The following is a 21,234-nucleotide window of genomic DNA, read 5'->3' on the forward strand; positions in this document are numbered from 1 at the left end:
GTAAGATACAGAAAGTTTGGGGCACCTGGGTGGCTCAGTCATTGGGCGTCTGCCTTTGGCTCAGGTCATGATCCCAGGGTCCTGGGATCAAGCCCCCATTGGGCTCCCTGCTGGGCGGGGAGTCTGCTTCTCCCTCTCCCACTCCCCCTGCTTGTATTCCCTTTCTCGCTATCTCTCTGTCGAATAAATAAATAAAGTCTTTTAAAAAAAAAGATACAGAAAGTTTGTTCCAATTAACTCCATTTCCCCCCCTCTCTTGTACTTGGGCTCTTGTGTTTTTTTTGTTTTCTTTTTTTTTTTTTTTTAAGATTTTACTTATTAATTTGGAAAGGGAGAGAGAAGGGGGAGGGGGAGAAAGAGAGGGAGAGGGAATCTAAGGCAGACTCCATACTGATCATGGAGCCAGAAATGGGACTCGATCCCACAACCCTGAGATCATGGCATGAGCCAAAACCGTAAGTTGGACTTAACCGACTAGTCATCCAGGCACCCCTGGACTCTTGTTTTTATATAAATTAAATGTTTATGTATTATATGACCAGCAATATGGTTTTAGAGTTATTTTATATAGCTGTCTTTTAAAACTATTAAGAGAAAAATATTTATACTTTTATATTCACCTACATAATCACCTTTATTGGTGCTCTTTATTTCTTCATGAAGATTTGATTTACTCTCTGGACCATTTCCTTTCAGCCTGAAAGCTTTAGGTATTTCCCTCCCCAACCCCAGTATTTCATTAGTATTTTTTGAAAGGTGGGTATTACCACTGAACTATCTCAGTCATTACTGATGTGGGAATGTCTTTATTTTTGCCTTCAGTTTTGAATGATAACTTTGCTGGGGTTATAAATTTTTTAATGAGGATATTTTATTTTTTATTTCTATTTTTTTTTAGTAGAGTTTACATACAGTGTTACATGCGTTTTAAGTGTACAACTTAGTGATGTGATAGTTTATACATTATGCTGTGTTTAAAGTATAGCTACCGTCTGTCCAGTTACATTGCTATAACTTACTCATTCCATAACTGGAGGCCTGTATCTCCCTCTGCTCTTCACCACTTTTGCCCCAACCCCAACCCCTCCCCGCTGGCAGCCAATCAGTTTGTTCTCTGAATTTATAGTTCTTATTCTACTTTTTGTTTATGCATTGTTTATAGATTCCATTTATGAATGGAATTAAATGGTATTTGTCTCTCTCATTCTTACTTATTTCACTTAGCATAATACCCTCCAGGTGCATCCTTGTTGTCTCAAATGGTGTGATGTCATCCTTTATTATGGCTGTGTAATGTTCCATTGTTTATATTCCATTGTTTATATGTATATATATTTTCCTTGTGCATTTGTCTCTTGAAGGACACTTAGGTTGCTTCCATGTCTTGGCTATTGTAAATAATGCCGCAGTAAGCATAGGGGTGCATGTGTCTTTTTGAGTTTGTGTACTCATTTTTTCTGAGTAAATACCCAGTAGTGGAATTATTGGATCAGGTGGTATTTCAGATTTAATTTTTTGAGGAACCTCCAATACTGTTTTTCACGGAGGCTGTACCAATTTACATTTCCACCAACAGTGCACAGGGCTTCCTTTTCCTCCATGTTCTTACTTTGTTGTTTCTTATCTTCTTGATTTTAGTTATTCTAACAGGCATGAGATAATATCTCATTGTGTTTTTGATTCGCATTTCCCTGATAATGAGTGATATTGAGCATCTTTTCATGTCTGTTGGTCATCTGTATGTCTTCTTTGGAAAAATGTCTGTTGAGCTCCTCTGCCCTTTTTTAAATCAGTTTTTGTGGTGGTGGTGGTGGTGGTTTTGGGGGGTTGTTTTTGTTTTGATGTTGAGTTATATAAGTTCTTTATATATTTTGGATATCAGACTCTTATCAGATATATCATTTGCAAGTATCTTCTCCCATTCAGTAGGTTGTCTTTTTTTTTTTTTGATGACTTCCTTCACTGTGCAAAAGCTTTTTATTTTGATCTAGTCCCAGTATTTTTGCTTTTGTTTCCTTTGCCTTAGGAGACGCATCTAGAAAAATGTAGCTATGACTGATGTTAGAGAAATTGTTGCCTTTGTTCTCTTTTAGGATTTTTATGGTTTCAGGTCTCATGCTTAGGTCTTTATTCCACTTGGAGTTTATTTTTGTGTATAGTATAAGAAAATGATTGAGTTTCATTCTTTTACATGTAGCTGTCCAGTTTTCCCAGCAGCATTTTTTTTAAATTTTATTTATTTATTTGACAGAGAGAGATCACAAGTAGACAGAGAGGCAGACAGAGAGAGAGGAAGGGAAGCAGGCTCCCCACCAAGCAGAGAGCCCAATGCGGGGTTCAATCCCAGGAGCCTGGGATCATGACCTGAGCCAAAAGCAGAGGCTTTAACCCACTGAGCTACCCAAGCGCCCCACCCAGCAGCATTTATTGAAATGACTTTCTCCCATTGTGTATTCTGGCCTCCTTTGTCATAGATTAATTGACCATATAAATGTGGGTTTATTTCTGGGGTCTCTATTCTGTTCCATTGCTCTGTGTGTCTGTTTTTCATGCTAATACCATACTGTTTTGATTACCAAAGCTTTGTGTATGTCTTGAAATCTGGAATTGTGTTACCTCCAGCTTTGTTCTTTCTTGGGATTGCTTTGGCTGTGCAGGCTCTTCTGTCATTCCACGGGGGTTATAAATCTTGGTTAAGATATTTGCTTTTTTTCTTTCAGCACATTTTATATATCATTCCTCTGCCTCTAGCTTCCCATTATTTCTGATGAGAAGTGAGCTGTTAATCCTGTTGTTCCCTTTTATCTGATAAATTGTTTTCTCTTGCTACTTTCAAAAACTTCTGTTTGGTTTTCTGCAGTTTTTACTATGATGTGTACAGGTATGGATGTTTTTTGTTTAGCCAATTTGGGGTTCATTATTTAGATATGTAGTTTAATGTTTGTTTTTAAAATCAAATTTGGGAAGCTTTTGGTCATTATATCCTCAAATATTTTTTCTGCTAATATTTTTCTTTCCTCTTTCTGGAACTCCCATTACTTATATGTTGGTTTGAGTTTCCTACAGGTCACTCTATTTTCTTTTTGTTTTTCAGATTGCATAATCTATATTGATCTTTGAGTTGGATGATTTTTTCCTTCTGCCAGCTCAGATTTGTTGTTGAGTCCCCCTTGAATATTTCATTTCAGAATACAATTTCCATTTGGTTCTTTTTTTTTTTTTTTAATAATTTCTGTGTATTGATATTCTCTATTTGAATTATCATCATTCTTCCAATTAATTCTTTAAATATGGTTTCCTTTGGTTCTTTTTTGCACGATTTATAATACCCATTTCAAAATATTTCTCTGCTGATCCCAACATCTGGGTCCCCTTGAGTTAGTATTTATAATCATCTTTTTTTTTCCTTGGTAAATGGGCACTCTTCACTGTTTCTTTGGATGATTCATGATTTTTTTGTTTGTTGAAAACTACATGTTGTATTTATTTTTAATTTATTTATTTTTATTAACATATAATGTATTATCTGTTTCAGGGATACAGGTCTGTAATTCATCAGTCTTACACAATTCACAGCACTCACCATAGCACATACCCTCCTCAATGTCCATGGTCCAGCCCCCCCACCCCTTCTACCGCCCTCCCCTCCAGCAACCTTCAGTTTGTTTCCTGAGATCAAGAGTCTCTTATGGTTTGTCTCCCTCTCCAGTTTCATCTTGTTTCATTTTCCCTCCCTTCCTCTATGATCCTCTTTCTAGTTTCTCAAATTCGATGTGTCAATGAGATCATATGATAATTGTCTTCTTCTGACTTACTTCCCTTAGCATAATAACCTCTAGTTCTACCCACGTTGTTGTAAATGGCAAGATTTCAATTTTTTGTTGGCTGCATAATATTCCTGTGTGTGTGTGTGTGTGTGTGTGTGTGTGTGTGTGTGTGTGTGTACCACATCTTCATTATCCATTCATCTGTTGACAGACATCTAGGCTCTTTCCATAGTTTGGCTGTTGTGGACGTTGCTGCTATAAACATTGGGGTGCACGTGCCCTTTTCGAGCAGTACATTTGTATCTTTGAGGTAAATACCCAGTAGTGCAATTGCTGGGTCATAGGGTAGCTCTATTTTCACCTTTTTGAGGAACCTCCACACTGTTTTCCAGAGTGGTGGCACCAGCTTGCACTCCTACCAGCAGTCCAGGAGGATTCCCCTTTCTCTGCATCCTCTCCAACATCTGTCATTTCCTGACTTGTCAATTTAAGCCATTCTGACTGGCGTGAGGTGGTATCTCACTGTGGTTTTGACTTTTTCCCTGATGCCAAGTGATGCTGAACAATTTTTCTTGTGTCTTTTGGTCATTTGGATGTCGTCTTTGCCAAAATGTCTGTTGATGTCTTCTGCCCATTTCTCAATTGGATTATTTGTTCTTTGGGTGTTGAGTTTGATAAGTTCTTTATAGATTTTGGATACTAGCCCTTTATCTGATATGTCATTTGCAAATATCTTCTCCCATTCTGTCAGCTGTCTTTTGGTTTTGTTGACTGTCTCCTTTGCTGTGCAAAAGCTTTTGATCTTGATGAAGTCCCAATAGTTCATTTTTGCCCTTGCTTCCCTGGGTTTTGGGAGTATTTCTAGGAAGAAGTGGCTGCGGCTGAGATCAAAGAGGTTACTGCCTGTGTTCTTCTCAAAGATTTTGATAGATTCCTGTCTGACATTGATGTCTTTCATTCATTTTGAGTCTATTTTTGTGTGTGGTGTAAGGAAGTGGTCCAGTTTCATTCTTCTGCATGTGGCTATCCAGTTTTCCCAACATCATTTGTTGAAGAGACTGTCTTTTTTCCACTGGACATTCTTTCCTGCTTTGTTGAATATTAGTTGACCATAGCGTTGAGGGTCCATCTGGGCTCTCTATTCTGTTCCATTGATCTATGTGTCTGTTTTTGTGCCAGTACCATACTGGCTTGATGATGACAGCTTTGTAATAGAGCTTGAAGTCTAGAATTGTGATGCCACCAACTTTGGTTTTATTTTTCAATATTTCTCTGGCTATTCGGGGTCTTTTCTGGTTCCATACAAATTTTAGGATTATATGTTCCATTTCTTTGAAAAAAATTGATGGTATTTTGATAGGGATTGCATTAAATGTATAGATTGCTTTAGGTAGCATAGACCTTTTTACAATATTTGTTCTTCCAGTCCTTGAGCATGAGGTGTTTTCCCATTTCTTTGTGTCTTCCTCAATTTCTTTCATAAGTACTTTATAGTTTTCTGAGTACAGATTGTTTACCTCTTTGGTTAGGTTTATTCCTAGGTATCTTATGGGTTTGGGTGCAGTTGTAAATGGGATTGACTCCTTATTTATTCTGTCTTGCTGTTGGTGTATAGAAATTCAACTGATTTCTGTGCATTGATTTTATATCCCGACACTTTACTGAATTCCTGTATGAGTTCTAGCAGTTTTGGATTGGAGTCTTTTGGGTTTTCCACATGAAGTATCATATCTGCAAAGACTGCGAGTTTGACTTTTTCTTTGTCGATTCGGTTGCCTTTTCTTTCTTTTTGTTGTCTGATTGCTGAGGCTAGGACTCCTAGTACTGTGTTGAATAGTAGTGGTGATAGTGAACATCCCTGCCATGTTACTGACCTTCGGGTAAAAAGCTCTCAGGTTTTCCCCATTGAGAATGATGTTCGCTGTGGGTTTTTCATAGATGGCTTTGATGATATTGACGTATGTACCCTCTATCCCTATACTGTGAAGAGTTTTGATCAAGAAAGGATGCTTTGGGGGCGCCTGGGTGGCTCAGTCAGTTAAGCATCTGCCTTTGCCTCTGGTCATGATCTCAGGGTCCTGGGATCGAGCCCCACATCAGGCTCTCTGCTCAGCAGGGAGCCTGCTTCCCCCTCCCTCTCTGCTACTTGTGCTCTCTTTGTCAAATAAATAAATAAAATCTTTAAAAAAAAAAAAAAAGGAAAGGATGCTTTGTACTTTGTCAAATGTTTTTTCAGCATCTATTGAGAGTATCATATGGTTCTTATTCTTTGTTTTATTAATGTATTTTATCACATTGATTAATTTGTGGGTGTTGAACCAACCTTGCAACCCAGGGATAAATCCTACTTGGTTGTGGTAAATAATCCTTTTAACATACTGTTGGATCCTCTTGGCTAGTTTTTTGGTGAGAATCTTTGCATTCAGGTTCATCAAGGTTACTGGTCAGTAATTCTCCTTTTTGATGGGGTCTTTGTCTGGATTTGGGATCAAGATAATGCTGGCCTTATAAAATGAGTTTGGAAGTTTTCCTTCTATTTCTATTTCTTGGGACAGCTTCAGCAGAATAGGTATTAATTCTTCTTTAATGTTTGGTAGAAATTCTTCCAACAACTGAGCCACGTAGGTGCCCCTGGTAGGATGCTCTTTAGCCTCCATGTATTTCAGCTGTTTCCAACTTTCCTCTTGTGATTGCGTTCGAGTTTCAAAGTATTGTGGTCTGAAAATATGCAGGGAATGATCCCAATCTTTTGGTACCAGTTGAGACCTGATTTGTGACCCAGGATGTGATCTATTCTGGAGAATGTTTCATGTGTACTAGAGAAGAAGGCGTATTCTGTTGCTTTGGAATGGAGTGTTCTGAATATATCTGTGAAGTTCATCTGGTCCAGTGTGTCATAAAAATCCCTTATTTCCTTGTTGATCTTTTGCTTAGATGATCTGTCCATTTCAGTGAGGGGAGTGTTAAAGTTCAATGTGTTTCTTTGATTTTGTTATTAATTGGCTTATATAATTGGGTGTTCCCATGTTAGGGACATAAATATTTACAGTTGTTAGATCTTCTTGTTGGACAGACCCTTTCAGTATGATATAGTGTCCTTCCTCATCTCTTATTATAGTCTTTGGCTTAAAATCTCATTTGTCTGATATAAGGATCACCACTCCAGTTTTCTTTTGATGTCCATTAGCATGGTAAATTATTTTCCACACCCTCTGTTTAAATCTTGAGGTGTCTTGGGGTGCCTGGGTGGTTCAGTGGGTTAAGCCTCTGCCTTCGGCTCAGGTCATGATCCCAGGGTCCTGGGATTGAGGCCCACATCAGGCTCTCTGCTCAGCAGGGAGCCTGCTTCTCCCTCTCTGTCGGCCTGGCTCTCTTCCTACTTCTGCCTACTTGTGATTTCTCTCTCTGTCAAATAAATAAATAAAAAATCGTAAAAAAAAAAAATCTTGAGGTGTCTTTGGGTCTAAAATGAGTCTCTTGCAGACAGCATATTGATGGATCTTGTTTTTTTATCCAGTCTCATACTCTTTATCTTTTGATTGGGGCATTTAGCTAATTTACATTCAGGGTAACTATTGAAAGATATGAATTTAGTGCCATTGTATTTACTGTAAGGTGACTGTTACTGTATACTGTCTCTGTTCCTGTATGGTCTGTGTTACTTTTAGGCTCTCTGCTTAGAGGACCCCTTTCAGTATTTCTCATAGGTCTGGTTTGGTGACCATGAATTCTTTTAGTTTTTGTTTGTCCTGGAAGCTTTCTATCTCTCTGTATATTTCAATGACAGCTTAGCTGGATATAGTATTCTTGGCTGCATACTTTTCTTGTTTTAGTGCCCTGAATATATCATGCCAGTCCATTCTGGCCTGCCAGGTCTCTGTGGATACATCTGCTGCCAATCTAATGTTTCTACCGTTGTAAGCTACAGACTTTTTGTCCCGAGCTGCTTTCAGGATTTTCTGTTTGTCTCTGAGAATTGTAAGTTTTACTACTAGATGTTGGGGTATTAACCTATTTTTATTGATTTTGAGGGGGTTCTCTGTGCCTCCTGGATTTTGATGACCATTCCCTTCTCCAAATTAGGGAGGTTTTCCACTTTAATTTGCTGCAGTATACCTTCTCCCCCCCCCCTTCCTTCTTTTTCTTCTGGGATCCCAGATATTCTAATATTGTTTCGTCTTATGGTATCACTGATTTCTCAAATTCTCCTCTCATGATCCAGTAGTTTATCTCTCTTTTTCTCAGCTTCTTTATTCTCTTTTTTCTTAAGATTTTATTTATTTATTTGACATGGAGAGAGAGATCACAAGTAGGTAGAGAGGTAGGTGGGGGGGTGGGTAGGGGGACCAGGCTCCCTGCTGAGTAGAGAGCCTGATGTGGGGCTTGATCCCAGGACCCTGAGATCATGACCTGAGCCGAAGGCAGAGGCTTAACCCACTGAGCCACTGGGGCGCCCCATCAGCTTCTTCAGCTTCTTTATTCTCCATCATTTGGTCTTCTATATCACTAATTCTCTCTTCTGCCTCATTTATCCTAGCAGTTAGAGCCTCCATTTTTTATTGCACCTTATTAATAGCCTTTTTTATTTCAACTTAGATTTTATTTCTCCAGAAAGGGATTTTCCAGAAAATATCTTCTCTGTTTTTTTCCAAGCCCAGCTAGTATCTTTATAATCATCAATCTGAATTCTAATTCTGACATCTTCGTAATGTCCACATTAATTAGGTCCCCAGCAATCGGTACTGCTTCTTGTTCTTTTTTTTTTTTTAGGTGAGTTTTTCTGTTTTGTCATTTTGTCCAGAGAACAGATGAATGAGAGAACAAAATGCTAAAAGGTTAACAACAACCCCAGAAAAATGTACACTAAAGAATTCAGAAGAGACCCGATACCACGGGGAAAAGAAAGAAACAAAGAAACAAAAAAGAATGTGATCAGGCTGATGAATAGAACAGAACCACTCACTAGATTTTGGGTGTATTTTGGTCTATTAGAATAAACTGCTTCCTAAAATTTTAAAAAAGAAAAACATACACACACACGCACACACACACAAATAAGGGTGAATACAATGAAGGGATGGAATATGACTGTAAAAATGAATATTAAGAAAGATTTTTTTTAAATTTTTTTTAAATTTTTTTTTTTTTTTTGACAGATCACAAGTAGGCAGAGAGGCAGGCAGAGAGAGAGAGGAGGAAGCAGGCTCCCTGCAGAGCAGAGAGCCCGATGCGGGACTCGATCCCAGGACCCTGAGATCATGACCTGAGCCGAAGGCAGAGGCTTAACCCATTGAGCCACCCAGGCGCCCTAAGAAAGATTTTTTTAAATGAATTGATAAAATAAGAAGTTGGTTGAAAAAAGAAAGAAGAAAATTTTAAAAAAGAGAGAGAACCTGATTAGACTGGTGAATAGAACAAAGCCATATGCTAGATTTAGGATATATTTTGGTGTTTTAGAAGAAACTGCATCCCAAAATTTTAAAGGAAGAAAAACATATCTATATACCAAAAACAAGGTTAAATACAATAAAGGAATAGAATATGGCTGTAAAAATGAAAATTAAAAATGTTTAAAAAGGAATTGATAAGTTGGTTGGAAAAGGAATGAAGAAAAATTGAAAAAAATAGCAAAGTAGAAGAAAAAAATAAAGAAAATTTTAAAAATTAACTTGAAAGACTAAAGAATCATAGGGAAAGAACCATGAATTCTATGTGCTGTATTCCCCTAGTGCTGGAGTTTTGTAGTTCTCATTGATCAGTAAACTTTGTCTTGACTGGATGTTTTTATTGATCTTCTGGGACAAGGGCCTGTTGCAGCGATTCTTAAATGTCTTTGTCCAGGTGGAATTGAACCACTCTTGTCAGGGGCCAGGCTAAGTAATCTGCTCAGGTTTGCTCTTGGTAGCTTTCGTTGCCTGAAAGCTTTCTTTACAGCTTTGGACGACTAGAATGAAAATGGTGGCCTCCCAGTCTCTAGCCCAGAGGAGCCGAGAGCTGGGGGCCCCACTCCTCAGTTCCCTTCAGAGAAAAGCCGTCAATCACTCCTGTCTCCCTGGTCTCCATCCACACTCTGTGCTCAACCAGCCTGTGACTGAGTGTTTCTTTTTTCTTTTTTTTTTTTTTTAAGATTTTATTTATTTATTTGACAGAGATCACAAGTAGGCAGAGAGGCAGGCGAGGGGTTGTGTGGGGAAGCAGCCTCCCTGCTGAGCAGAGAGCCCTATGCACGGCTCCATCCCAGGACCCTGAGATCATGACCTGAGCTGAAGGCAGAGGCTTAACCCACTGAGCCACCCAGGTGCCCCTGACTGAGTGTTTCTATCTCTGGCACACAGCCCTGTTTGGAGTCTCCAAACCCAGCAGATTCCTGTGGTGCACTCCCATGCTGCTCCTCCAGGGGAGGAAGGGGAGTCTCCCTGGGTCTGCTGCTTGAAGAGCAGTAGCCCAACTGCGCCACAGATCATGGTTTATGGCAACCCTGAGCTGAGATCCCTTTCCTTGGCTCACTCTTTGCAGCTGGCTTTCTTGCTCTGATACCTGGGAGCTCTGTCACGCTCAGGGACCCTCAGTCTTTCTGTGACCCCAAGGGTCCTAAGACCATACTGTCCCCAGCGAGGATTCCCACCGCCCACCCTTACCCCTGCCTATCCACTGGAGTGACATCCCTTAGCTGAGCGGACTTCTGAAAGTTCTGATTTTGTGCTCTGCTGCTTTATCACTTGCTTGTAGCCGGCTGATGGAGGTTCCCTCCCCACTGCGATCTAGCTTCCCAGATATCCCCTAGGATTCACTTCTCTGCACATCCTACCTTCCACGGAGTGGTCGGGTTTTCTGTTCCTAGAGTTGTTGCTATTCTTTTCTTCAGTTTCCTATTGAGTTCGTAGGTGTTCAGAATGGTTTGATAACTATTTAGCTGAATTCTTGGGACCAGATGAAATTTAGATCTCCTGCGTCTCTGCCATCTTGCTAGCACCAATCAAAACTACATGTTTTAGATAATATATTGTGGCAACTCTTAATTCAGATTTTTCTGCCATGGAGGTTGGATATTGTGGCTAGGTGACTTTGTTTATTTAGACTATTCTATAGTATCTGTCTTTTTGCAGTGTGTGACTACTGATGTCTTTTTTAAAAAACCATGAATACTTAATGATTTAAACATGAAATTAGCTTTTTCTGGTCATATTTTTAAAATTATTGTTTTAATATTTAAAGCTGGCTTCTTAAAAGTCACCCCTGGGTCAGGATAGATTAGTGGTCAATGATTGGCTTAAACCCTGGGCCAGGGAATCTACCCTTTGCTAATGGATCTGTTTATCATTTGGAGAATGCATTCAGAGTTCAGTCAATTTACAGTTCTGCTCCAACCTTTACTTTCAGTGTGTTCAAGGCCTTACATTCAAATAGAGTCAGTAGATAGCTAGGACCCCCTCCAGTTTCTCCTTAGCAATAGTGAAGTCTTACCACCAGGGATCCCATAGTCGGTCTTATCAAGACTCATTATGGCTTTTTGTTCCCTTGTATTCCCTTGTAAATTTGTCATTCGTCTGCTCTGTTAACCTGCTCTGACTAGTATTCTAACCTTAGTCTAGCTACAGTGGTAGCCTTCCTGGATTGTTTACTATTGTTCCCCAGATTGTCCCTCTGTTGTTTTTGACAGTGATGCTGGGCAATCTCCAGAGCTGATTTGCTATGCTCAGCTTCACATTAAATCAGCCCACTCTGGCACCAGTCGTCCTCTTGGCCTGACCGGACCTGCTCTGATGGAATTACTCCCAGGGAGCTAGGGGTTGGGAGATAGGGGCAGCCCTAGGATAAAATGCTACAGATTTTCCCTGTTCTTAGTATGGTTCAGTAATTTTTCTTTTTCTTTTCTTTTCTTTTCTTGGTTTTTTTTTTTTTTTAAGATTTATTTATTTATTTATTTGACAGGCAGAGATCACAAGTAGGCAGAGAGGCAGGCAGAGAGAGAAAGGAAGGGTAGCAGGGTCCCTGCTGAGCAGAGAGCCCGATGCGGGGCTCAATCCCAGGACCCTGGGATCATGACCTGAGCCGAAGGCAGAGGCTTTAACCCACTGAGCCACCCAGGCGCCCTGTTTTCTTATTTTTTAAAGTAAGCTCCATGCCCAGTGTGGAGCCCATTGTGGGCCTTGAACTCATCACCATGAGATCAAGACCTGAGCTGAGATCATGAGTCACATGTTTAACCAGCTGAACCACCTAGGCGCCCTTGTTCAGTAATTTTTCTCAGATAGACATTTCTCAATTTGATGTATGCCTTTGGTTAATTTTCAGAGGTACAAATTGGTTGGTTTTGACTTATTGTTGCTTTTTGGGGAGAGGGTTTGCTAAGCAGTTTAAGCATTCCAGAGCTTTAGGAATTGCCCAGTTAGACTCTAACCTCCTTTGGGCAGACACCATCTTTCTCTTTTCTGTACAGTATCCATCCAATGTGAATTAAACCTTTGAGCTTTCATTTCTTTATCTGTCAAATGAAATTAATAATCCTTGCATTGCTTACCTCAAAGGATCAAGTGAAATAGTGGTTAAAAATTCAGTAAGGTATAAACGCTTTATAAGATTCTTTGAAAAACTTAAAGTAGTTTGCAAGCCACAACACTGATTCCTAACACTGCAACCTGTTGTGCATATACTATTTCCAAGTATTCATCCTGAATACATGGGTTTGTTTTTTTTCCTGGTCATTTTATGCTCATGGGTTTTGCTGTTGGTTTGAAAGAAATAGTTCATGTGTTTTTGGTGGGCAGCAGCAGGCCACTTACAGAAGAGTCTGGGAATGAAAGCTAATTCCACCAGGAGGAGAGTTTTTAGGACCTCTGTTTTCTCTTTCACTGTTGTTCCACTGCCTGGCTTACCACTTCTGGTTCTGCAGTTAGAGAGGTGAGCTATCAGTGGAGGTTTCTGTGGACATCGGATTTAAATACTGGAGAGATGTGGAGCCAGGTAGTTTACTGGGATATGCCAAGAAGTGCCAAACACTTTGAAGCTTTTTTAGTTGTTTTTTTGGAGAAGCATGAAGGATGGTTCATCATGCATTCAACTACTATGTATTCAGTGTCCATTATGTGTGAAGTAATGTTCTGGGTACTGTGCATACAAGACAAAGGGAATCCTTGTTCTCGTGGAACTTACACTAATGGGGGAGAGAATAAATAAATAAGCAAGAAAATATATCAGGTAGTGTTAGGTGTCAGTAGGAAAGGTAAAGTAGATGAGGGGACATGGAATAACAACTGTTTTAGGTAGGGTGGTTAAGTTAATAAGGAAGTCATTTCAGATAAGGTGAGATTTGAGCAGAGACTTGAATGAAGTGAGGGAGTATGCCATTTGGATATCTGAGGGAAGGGTATTCTGGGTGTAGAGAAGAGCAAGTGCAAAGATCCTGAGATGCAAGCTTGCATGGTATGTTCAGGAAACAAGGAGGTCATTGCGATTCAAGTGGAGAAAGCTAAGGGTTAGTGGTAGGAGTTGCGATCAGAGATATGGGCATGTGAGGTCAGGTCTTATAAGGCATTGTTGAGATTTACAAGGACTTTGGGTGGTTGCTGGCACAATAATTGTAGGCTTGCTATGGTTCAGCCCCAGGAAGCAACTCCATATTTGGCTCAGGAGAGATAGCTAGGCAGGATGTGCACAGAGGGCACTTTCCTTATTTAAGAAGTGAAATTACATTGGATGGGTAGTATATGGCAGCTGAGATTGTAGAAGTCAGGCAGACAGTACTTTTATTCTCTTGTAACTGACCATGTGTGCCCAGAAGGGACCCAGCTGATAGATATGAACTGCCTCCATGGTGGGATCTATCACGGTCCAAGCATAGCACAAGGGACTCTGAGTTAAAGGGAAGGGTTCAGAGCCTGCCATTCCAGAGGAAAATCTAGTGCTGGGTTTGGGAAACTGGGAAATTGAACTATCTCGGTGGAAATAGCTTGGACATTGGGATTAGACAGACCTGGCTATGAAACTGACTTTTTCAATTCTTAGTAATGGGACTTTGGATAGTTCACTTTATTTCTCTGGACTTAAGTTTATTTAACTATAAATACAGTGAAAATAATACCTGTTTTGCAAGATCACTGTGACCTTTTGAGACTTATAGGGATTTGATAAGGTAGGTCCCTACCATAGTACCTGTCACATGGTGGATGTTCAATAAATAGTAGTTGTAATAGAGGTAATATTTATAATAGCGGTAATGGTTAACCCCTACAGAATGCTCAGTGTGTATCAACCATTGTAAAGAGAATTCTTTTTTTTTTTACTCCTTTTTTTTTTTTTTTTAAGATTTTATTTATTTATTTGTCAGAGAGAGAGAGAGGGAGAGAGCAAGCACAGGCAGACAGAATGGCAGGCAGAGGCAGAGGGAGAAGCAGGCTCCCTGATGAGCAAGGATCCCGATGTGGGACTCGATCCCAGGACGCTGGGATCATGACCTGAGCCAAAAGCAGCTGCTTAACCAACTGAGCCACCCAGGCATCCCGTAAAGAGAATTCTTAGGTATCTCAAATTTAAGTCCAAATTCAAATATCTGTTTTTTACTCCAAACATGCTCCTTTCATAGTTCTTATCCCAGTAAGTAGCATTTTTATTATTCTAGTTTCTCAAGTTAGCTTTGGAGTCATTTTTAATGTCCTTCTTCTCATACTCCAGATTCAGTCCATTAGTAATTTTTGTCAGCCTAAATCTTCAGAATATATCCAAAATAGGACTCCTTCCCACCACCAGTACACCACTGCTGCCACCCTATTTGAAGCCACCATTATCTTTCATCTGAATTATTTCAAACAGCTTCCGAACTGATCTCCCTTCTTCTCGAACTCTTGCTTTCCTGCCATCTCAGCTCAACAGTCAAAGTAATCTTAAAATGAAGTCAAATCATGTCCCTTTTTTGCTCAAAATACTCTAGTGGCTTCTTATCTCATTTCCGATAAAAAAACAAAGTCCTTATACTGGCCTGCAAAGCTTGGCATGACTAGACCCTCATTACCTTTCTGGTCTCACTGTCTACTTTTTTCTCTTTGTTTCACTGCTTTCCAGCTAAACTGGCCTCCATGCTGTTTCTCATACATGGCTCCACTTCAGGGCATTTGCATTTGCTGTTTCCTCTACTTGGGACAGTTTCCTCTCAGTTGTATGTTTTGTTTCTTCAACTTATTCATTGCTTAGATGTCATTCAATGACATTTTCCCTAGCTATTTTAAAAATTGCCCTCTCTCCCCTCAGCGCACTCTGTCCACCGCCCTCAGTGGATTTATCTATTGCATTTACCAGTATCTGATATACAATATATTTTACTTTTTAGAAAATTATGTCTTCTTCAACCCCAACTCAAATGCAGGTAGGAATATTGTTCTTGTTCACTGCTGTTCCTCTATCAGGCTTATGTGGGACAGATTGCATTTGGGAAGGAGAGTCGTAGGCAATGTCTTCAGACTGTTTGGGCTTCAGGATCTCCTTGGGAACATAGATTCCCGAGCCCCATCCCAGAGAGCGCATAAAGAATATCGTATACCGTGTGAAGGAGTTTGGATTTTATTCCCAAAGCCTTTGAAGAGGGTAACCCATACAACCTGTGTTTTAATAAAGAATATCAGGGATGAGGTAGACTGGATGAAATTTTGGAAAAAGAGACCTCTTGGGACTGTTGTAGTAGTTTAGACAAGAGATTTTAAAACTTAAAACAGACAATAGCAATGAGAAAGGGAGTTGCTGATTGATCAGGTATGAAAGAGTGGGAGGAATTTAGGATTTTATATATATATATATATATATATATATGTTTTTCTCTTAGGTGCTAGGTGGATGGATTGTCAGTAACTCTGAGACAGGCAATACAGGATGGAAGAATGGGCCTGGGAAAATATGGCGAGTTTAGTTTTGAGTATAGTGGATTTGGAGAAATGTTCAGGAACTAGGGTGTGTGTGAGTATGGATGTGTGGTCGAGTGTTATAATAATTATTGTGAGAAAGTGTGGATTTGGAAGTTACTAGGTTTTATGTATCATGAACTAATCTAGGCAACTGCTAATTGATCTTTTATCTCTATAGGTTTGCCTGTTCTGGAAATTTCATATAAATGGAATTACATAATATGTGGTCTTTTGTGACTGACTTTTTTCACTTAATATAATGTTTTCAAGGTTCATTCATGTTGTATATCATATATCAACACCTTTCTTTTTATTGACAAATATTTTGTTGTATCAGTGTACCATACTCCGTTTATCCATTCACCAGTTGAACATTTGTTTCCCTCTTTTGACTATTATGAATAATGCTGCTATAAACATTCATATGGACATAACATTTTCATTTCTCTGTAGTATATGCCTAGGAGTGGAATTGTTGGATGTTGTGGTAACTCTATGTTTAACAATTTGAGGAACTGTCAGACTTTTTTTTCTAAAGGGGTGTATCATTTTACATTCCCACCAGCATTATATGAGGTTTCATTCTCCACATCCTTGCCAACACTACTTGTTATCTTTTTGATTGTAGCCATCTAGTGTATGTGAAGTATCTGATTTGGTTTTGATTTGCATCTTTTCATTTGCTTATTGGCCACTTATATAACTTTTTCAAAGAAATGTGTGTTCAGATCCTTTGCCCATTTTTTAATTGGATTAGTGGCCTTTTTATTATTGAGTTAAGAATTCTTTTTTTTTTTTTTTAAAGATTTTATTTATTTATTTGACAGACAGAGATCACAAGTAGGCAGAGGAGCAGGCCGAGAGAGAGGAGGAAGCAGGCTCCCCACTGAGGAGAGACCCCCGATGCGGAGCTCGATCCCAGAACCCTGGAATCATGACCTGAGCCAAAGGCAGAGGCTTTAACCCACTGAGCCACCCAGGCGCCCCTTGAATTAAGAATTCTTAAAAAAAAAAAAAAAAGAATTCTTTATATATTTTAAATACGAATCCCCTATCCTATACATTTGACCCTTGAACAGCGCAGGTTTGAACTGTGTGTCCACTTACACACGGATTTTTTACAATACAGTGCTGTAAATGTATTTTCTTTTCCTTATGATTTTATTAATAACATTTTCTTTTTCTTTTTAGCTTGCTTTTTCATAAGAATACAATATGTAATACATATATAAAATATGTGTTAATTGAATGTTTGTTATGGTGAGGCTTCCAGTCAACAGAAGGTTCTTGGTAGTTAGGTTTTTGGGGAGTCAAAAGTTATATGAAATTTTGGACTGCAGAGGGGTTGGGGCAGAACCCCTGCATTGTTACAGGGTCAGCTGTTAATGATTTGCAAATTTCTCTCATTCTGTGGGCTGTCTTTCACTTTCTTAACGGTGCCCTTAAAAGCAGAGTTTTTAGTTTTGTTGATTTTTTTTTTCTTTTGGTTGTTTGTGCTATTGGTATCATATTTAAGAAGCCATTGCCAAATCCAAGGTTACAAAGGTTTATGCCTTTATTCTCTTCTTTCCTGTATGAGTTTTATATTTTCAGCTCTTTCATTTAGGTCTTTGATACATTTGGGATACTAGTCTTGACCCTGCCTTTACTTGCTTTGTGACCTTGGACTGTTCATTTGCCTTTCCTCAGCCTCACTTTTTTCATCTGTAACGTGAAAGTTGATATATGTTGTATATATAGAACAACAGAAAACAGATCAGTGGTTGTCACAGGCTGGGAATCAGTGGGAGGGTATTGACTACAAAGATGAGAGAATTTTTGGGGGTGGTGAAAATGCTTTATATCTTACTCGTAGGGGAGTTCTTATATGACTATACATTTTTCAGAGCTCACAGAATTGTATATCTGAAAGGGATAAGTTTCACTATATGTAAATTATACTTCAACAAATCTGTTTTTAAAAAAAAATCTTACAACAACTCTACTGTAATATTCTTTTCTATTTTGAAGCTAGAGGAAACTGAAGCTCAGAAGGTCAGTGGACTTGCCTGTGGTCCCACATTTGATCCGTGGCAGTTCCAGGACTTGAACCTAAATCTGCCTGATCGTAGAGTTTGTATCTTCTTACTCATTTTTAGCCTGTCCCTGAAACTATTAACAGTGTGTGGATTCTCTTCTGAAAGGTTGACCTTCCCTTGAAAGCTAGGAACCCTTTCTTCCTGTGAGCAGCTTCCCAGATGGGGCTGTCACATTGTTAATCTAAGTTTTGAACCCCTGGCAGATCTCACTTCTGTTGGTCATGAGTTGGGCTTGGGATCGATGCTGTTGTGGAGTGCTGCCCAGGCATGATCTCCTTTTGAGGCTTTGGCCCTCATTTTGGAGCAGCAGGAGACCCGTTCCAAAACTGATGCATTTCTTTGGTTATGAAAAGCAATTTCATACCTTGCCCAATCAGCAACACAAGGTACCTTCTCAGTAGGAGAGTGACCAGATGTTTATAGAGCTAGTTGTACTGCTTAGCACTTCAATAGCCTTGCTTACCCCAGCTTATTTAGCAGAGAACTAGCTGGGCAGAAGAAAGATCCCAGCCACGGAAAGCATACAAGTAGTCTTCGGTGTTGTTGTTGTTGTTGTTGTTGTCACATTACCATGGTCATCATTTACCCCTGCATGCCACCCAACAGTGTGCAATGTATTTTTGACATTCTGACATCTCTCTTAATTCTCCCAGTACCTTTCGGAGAGTGCTTATATTTAGAGAGCTACTTGGCTGTATTCTTGGATAACTGTGGCTGCCAGGGTATTTTCTCCTTAAGATGTGCTGAAATATATTATCTCCTGTAACTTTCATCCTCAACTTTTTTTCTGGTTTCAGTTTGTCAACTGGTGGTAGTTTAGTTGGTTGTCTTGGGGTGATTTGCCTGGGCTGCCCATTGGATACATTTCAGGAAGTTCTAGCCTTTGAAATTGACTGGCGACATTTCCCTTTTTGCCTGTTTGACCGCCCTACCTTCATCTCCTTGGGAACCTATTTTTACTCTGCCTTTCCTTCCAGAACCCTGGTGAGACTTAATTAATTGCAGAGCAATTGTCATCAAGCCAGCTGTTCACTGCCTATCTTGACATTTGACTTGTTTCCTATCCTGAGGTGCTACAAGAGAAGTTAATGACCTAAAAAATTGCCCATCCATCATTTGAGCCTAGTTAGGAGGGAATTGTTTGATTTTTATGAAGTGTAAATAATGTATTTGTAGAGACAAGTTTTTTAAGTGTGTTGTCCTATATATCAGAGATGGTTCCCTAAACAAGATGGGACAAATTGACTGGCTAATAGAGTTTAATGACAGATTTTTCCATTAATCAGGATGGAGAATGTGCTTCCTTAAGGTAATTAACAGAGCACTTGTGCAGGTGATACTTACTGTACACAAATATCCAAGTTTATTTCTTTCCATTGGATAAATTTTGAAAGAGATCTTGGCTGTGTTTCCTTGTTTGCATTAAAAAGATCAATGGCAATAAACTTCTATTTTTTCCAAATCTGCTGGTAACTGGTATCTTGTCCGCTGCAGGTGCAAAGGATTGGTAAGACACTTGCTTCTCTTCCTAATAGTTCCTAATAGTGCTCATTGTTTGGCTCTTGGGCTCCACCGGTGAGCAGTAGAAGTGCATCTTTTCCTAGCTCCTGGACTAGCATCCTTAGAATTAGAAAGTACTTCACAGAGTCTAAACTAATTGGTTTTACAGCAGTACATTGGACTTCAGTGAGGCGAAGTGACTTGGCCAGTGCCACACAGTATACTAGTAGCAGAGTCATCTGTGGGATAGTGGGTCTGATTCTGAACTGAAAGGCAAAAGGCCTGTGTTGGCATTAGGCAAGTTGTAGCTCCTCTCTGCTTCTCAATATGTTCATCTGTATAATGAGCAAAGTGTATAGCATAGGGCCAAGTACAAACAAACGGCTTTTTGTTTAGTCCTCTTTCTGCTGTACCATGTGTTCTCTGTGAGTATAAACTGAAGATTATAGAGGGGAAGCTGGTGTCCGGGAAAATAAGCAGTCAGTAATCAGTGCTGTTTTCTTTGTTTCTCTAAAGGTTTCTCAGTCTTCCGCAATGAACCCAGTGTATAGCCCCGTGCAGCCTGGGGCTCCTTATGGCAACCCGAAGAACATGGCCTACACAGGTGAGTGGTGTGAGAATTGTTCTCGTTTGGAAAAATGGTGGTTAAGGACATTACAGGTAACTTGCTGAATGACTTTTGGTGTATTTTACCAGAGCCTCCAAAAGCTCCAATAAAGCTTGGCAACTTACAGAAGAGATATGTCCAGTTCTTACTGGTCCAGTTCTTACAACTAAGCATTATTGAACTGTCAACTAGGGGAAAGGAAGGGAGGTAACATTTAATTATTGAGTACCTACCATAGGCCTGGCCCTGTGATTACTTCCACATATGTTTAATTTTAATCTTAAAGCAGTCCTTCATGGTACAGCTTCTTATCACTACTTCACAGTTGAGAAAGCCATAGTCATAGTAAGAGACCATTAAACAAAACCAAAAATAGATATTTGAACCCAGGTCTGCTGATTTTGAAGACTGATCCTTTTCCTAAACTGTATACCAAGCTCTTTTCCTATTTTTCTTTGTGTATGTTGTCCCTCTGTCTGGAGTGCCATTTTCCCCTTGAGCTTCATCTTATTCTTTAAGAACTCAGCTCTGAGCTTAGACAGCATCCTTTCAGGAAGGATTCTCTCCCTTACTTGGTCTTGGGCAAAATTTTTTAACCTTCCAGAGCCTTGGTGCTCCTATTATAAAATGAGGCCGATAGTATTATCTTCCCTCCCTTCCTCCCTTCCTTCCTCCTTTCATCCCTCTATCTTTCCATCCTTCCTTCCTCCCTCCCTTCCTTTCTTTCCTTCATTCTTCCTCATTCTAAGTTTTTTTTTAATTGAAGTCTAGTTGACATATAATATTACTTTAGTTTCAGGTGTAAAACATACTGATTCAACAAGTCTGTATGTTGTGCTAGGCTCATCACAAGTGTACCCACCATCTGTTACCATATATACACTAATATCACTGACTATCCCTCTGCTGTCCCTTTTATTCATTTTATATCTGGAAGCCTGTGTCTCCCACTCCTCCTGTCCTATTTTGCATCCCCCACCAAACTCCCCTCTGGCAATCATCAGTTGGTTCTCTGTATGTACAAGTCTGTTTCTGCTTTTTGTTTATTCATTTCTTTTATTTTTTTTAGATTCCATATAAAGTGAAGACATGCACTATTTATCCTTCTCTGTCTGACTTATTTCACTTAGTGTAATATTCTCTGGGTCCATCCGTGTTGTCGCAAATGATAAGATCTTATTCCTTTTTTTTTTTTTTTAGATTTTATTTTTTTATTTATTTGACACAGAGAGAGAGATCACAAGTAGGCAGAGAGGCAGGCAGAGAGAGGGGGAGGCAGGCTCCCTGCTGAGCAGAGAGCCCGATGTGGGGCTTGATCCTAGGACCCTGAGATCATGACCTGAGCCGAAGGCAGAGGCTTAACCCACTGAGCCACCCAAGCACCCCACTTT

The 21,234-nt window shown here is 39.6% G+C and overlaps 1 protein-coding gene across 6 annotated transcripts in view; it reads left to right on the forward strand.

Moving 5' to 3' along the window:
• FAM168A (family with sequence similarity 168 member A) overlaps nucleotides 1-21,234 on the forward strand; it is a 199,644-nt gene that overhangs the window by 115,940 nt on the left and 62,470 nt on the right. For all 6 annotated transcript variants that reach the window (XM_032853139.1, XM_032853142.1, XM_032853144.1 and 3 more), the window contains exon 2: nucleotides 19,753-19,840. In XM_032853139.1, coding sequence (XP_032709030.1) covers nucleotides 19,771-19,840 — 70 coding nt within the window. In that variant the 5' untranslated portion in view covers nucleotides 19,753-19,770. The remainder of the gene's footprint in view (nucleotides 1-19,752; nucleotides 19,841-21,234) is intronic.

Source organism: Lontra canadensis, unplaced genomic scaffold (assembly GCF_010015895.1).
Source record: "Lontra canadensis isolate GAN:19392208 unplaced genomic scaffold, GSC_riverotter_1.0 scaffold7, whole genome shotgun sequence".
NCBI classification, from domain to species: Eukaryota; Metazoa; Chordata; class Mammalia; order Carnivora; family Mustelidae; genus Lontra; species Lontra canadensis.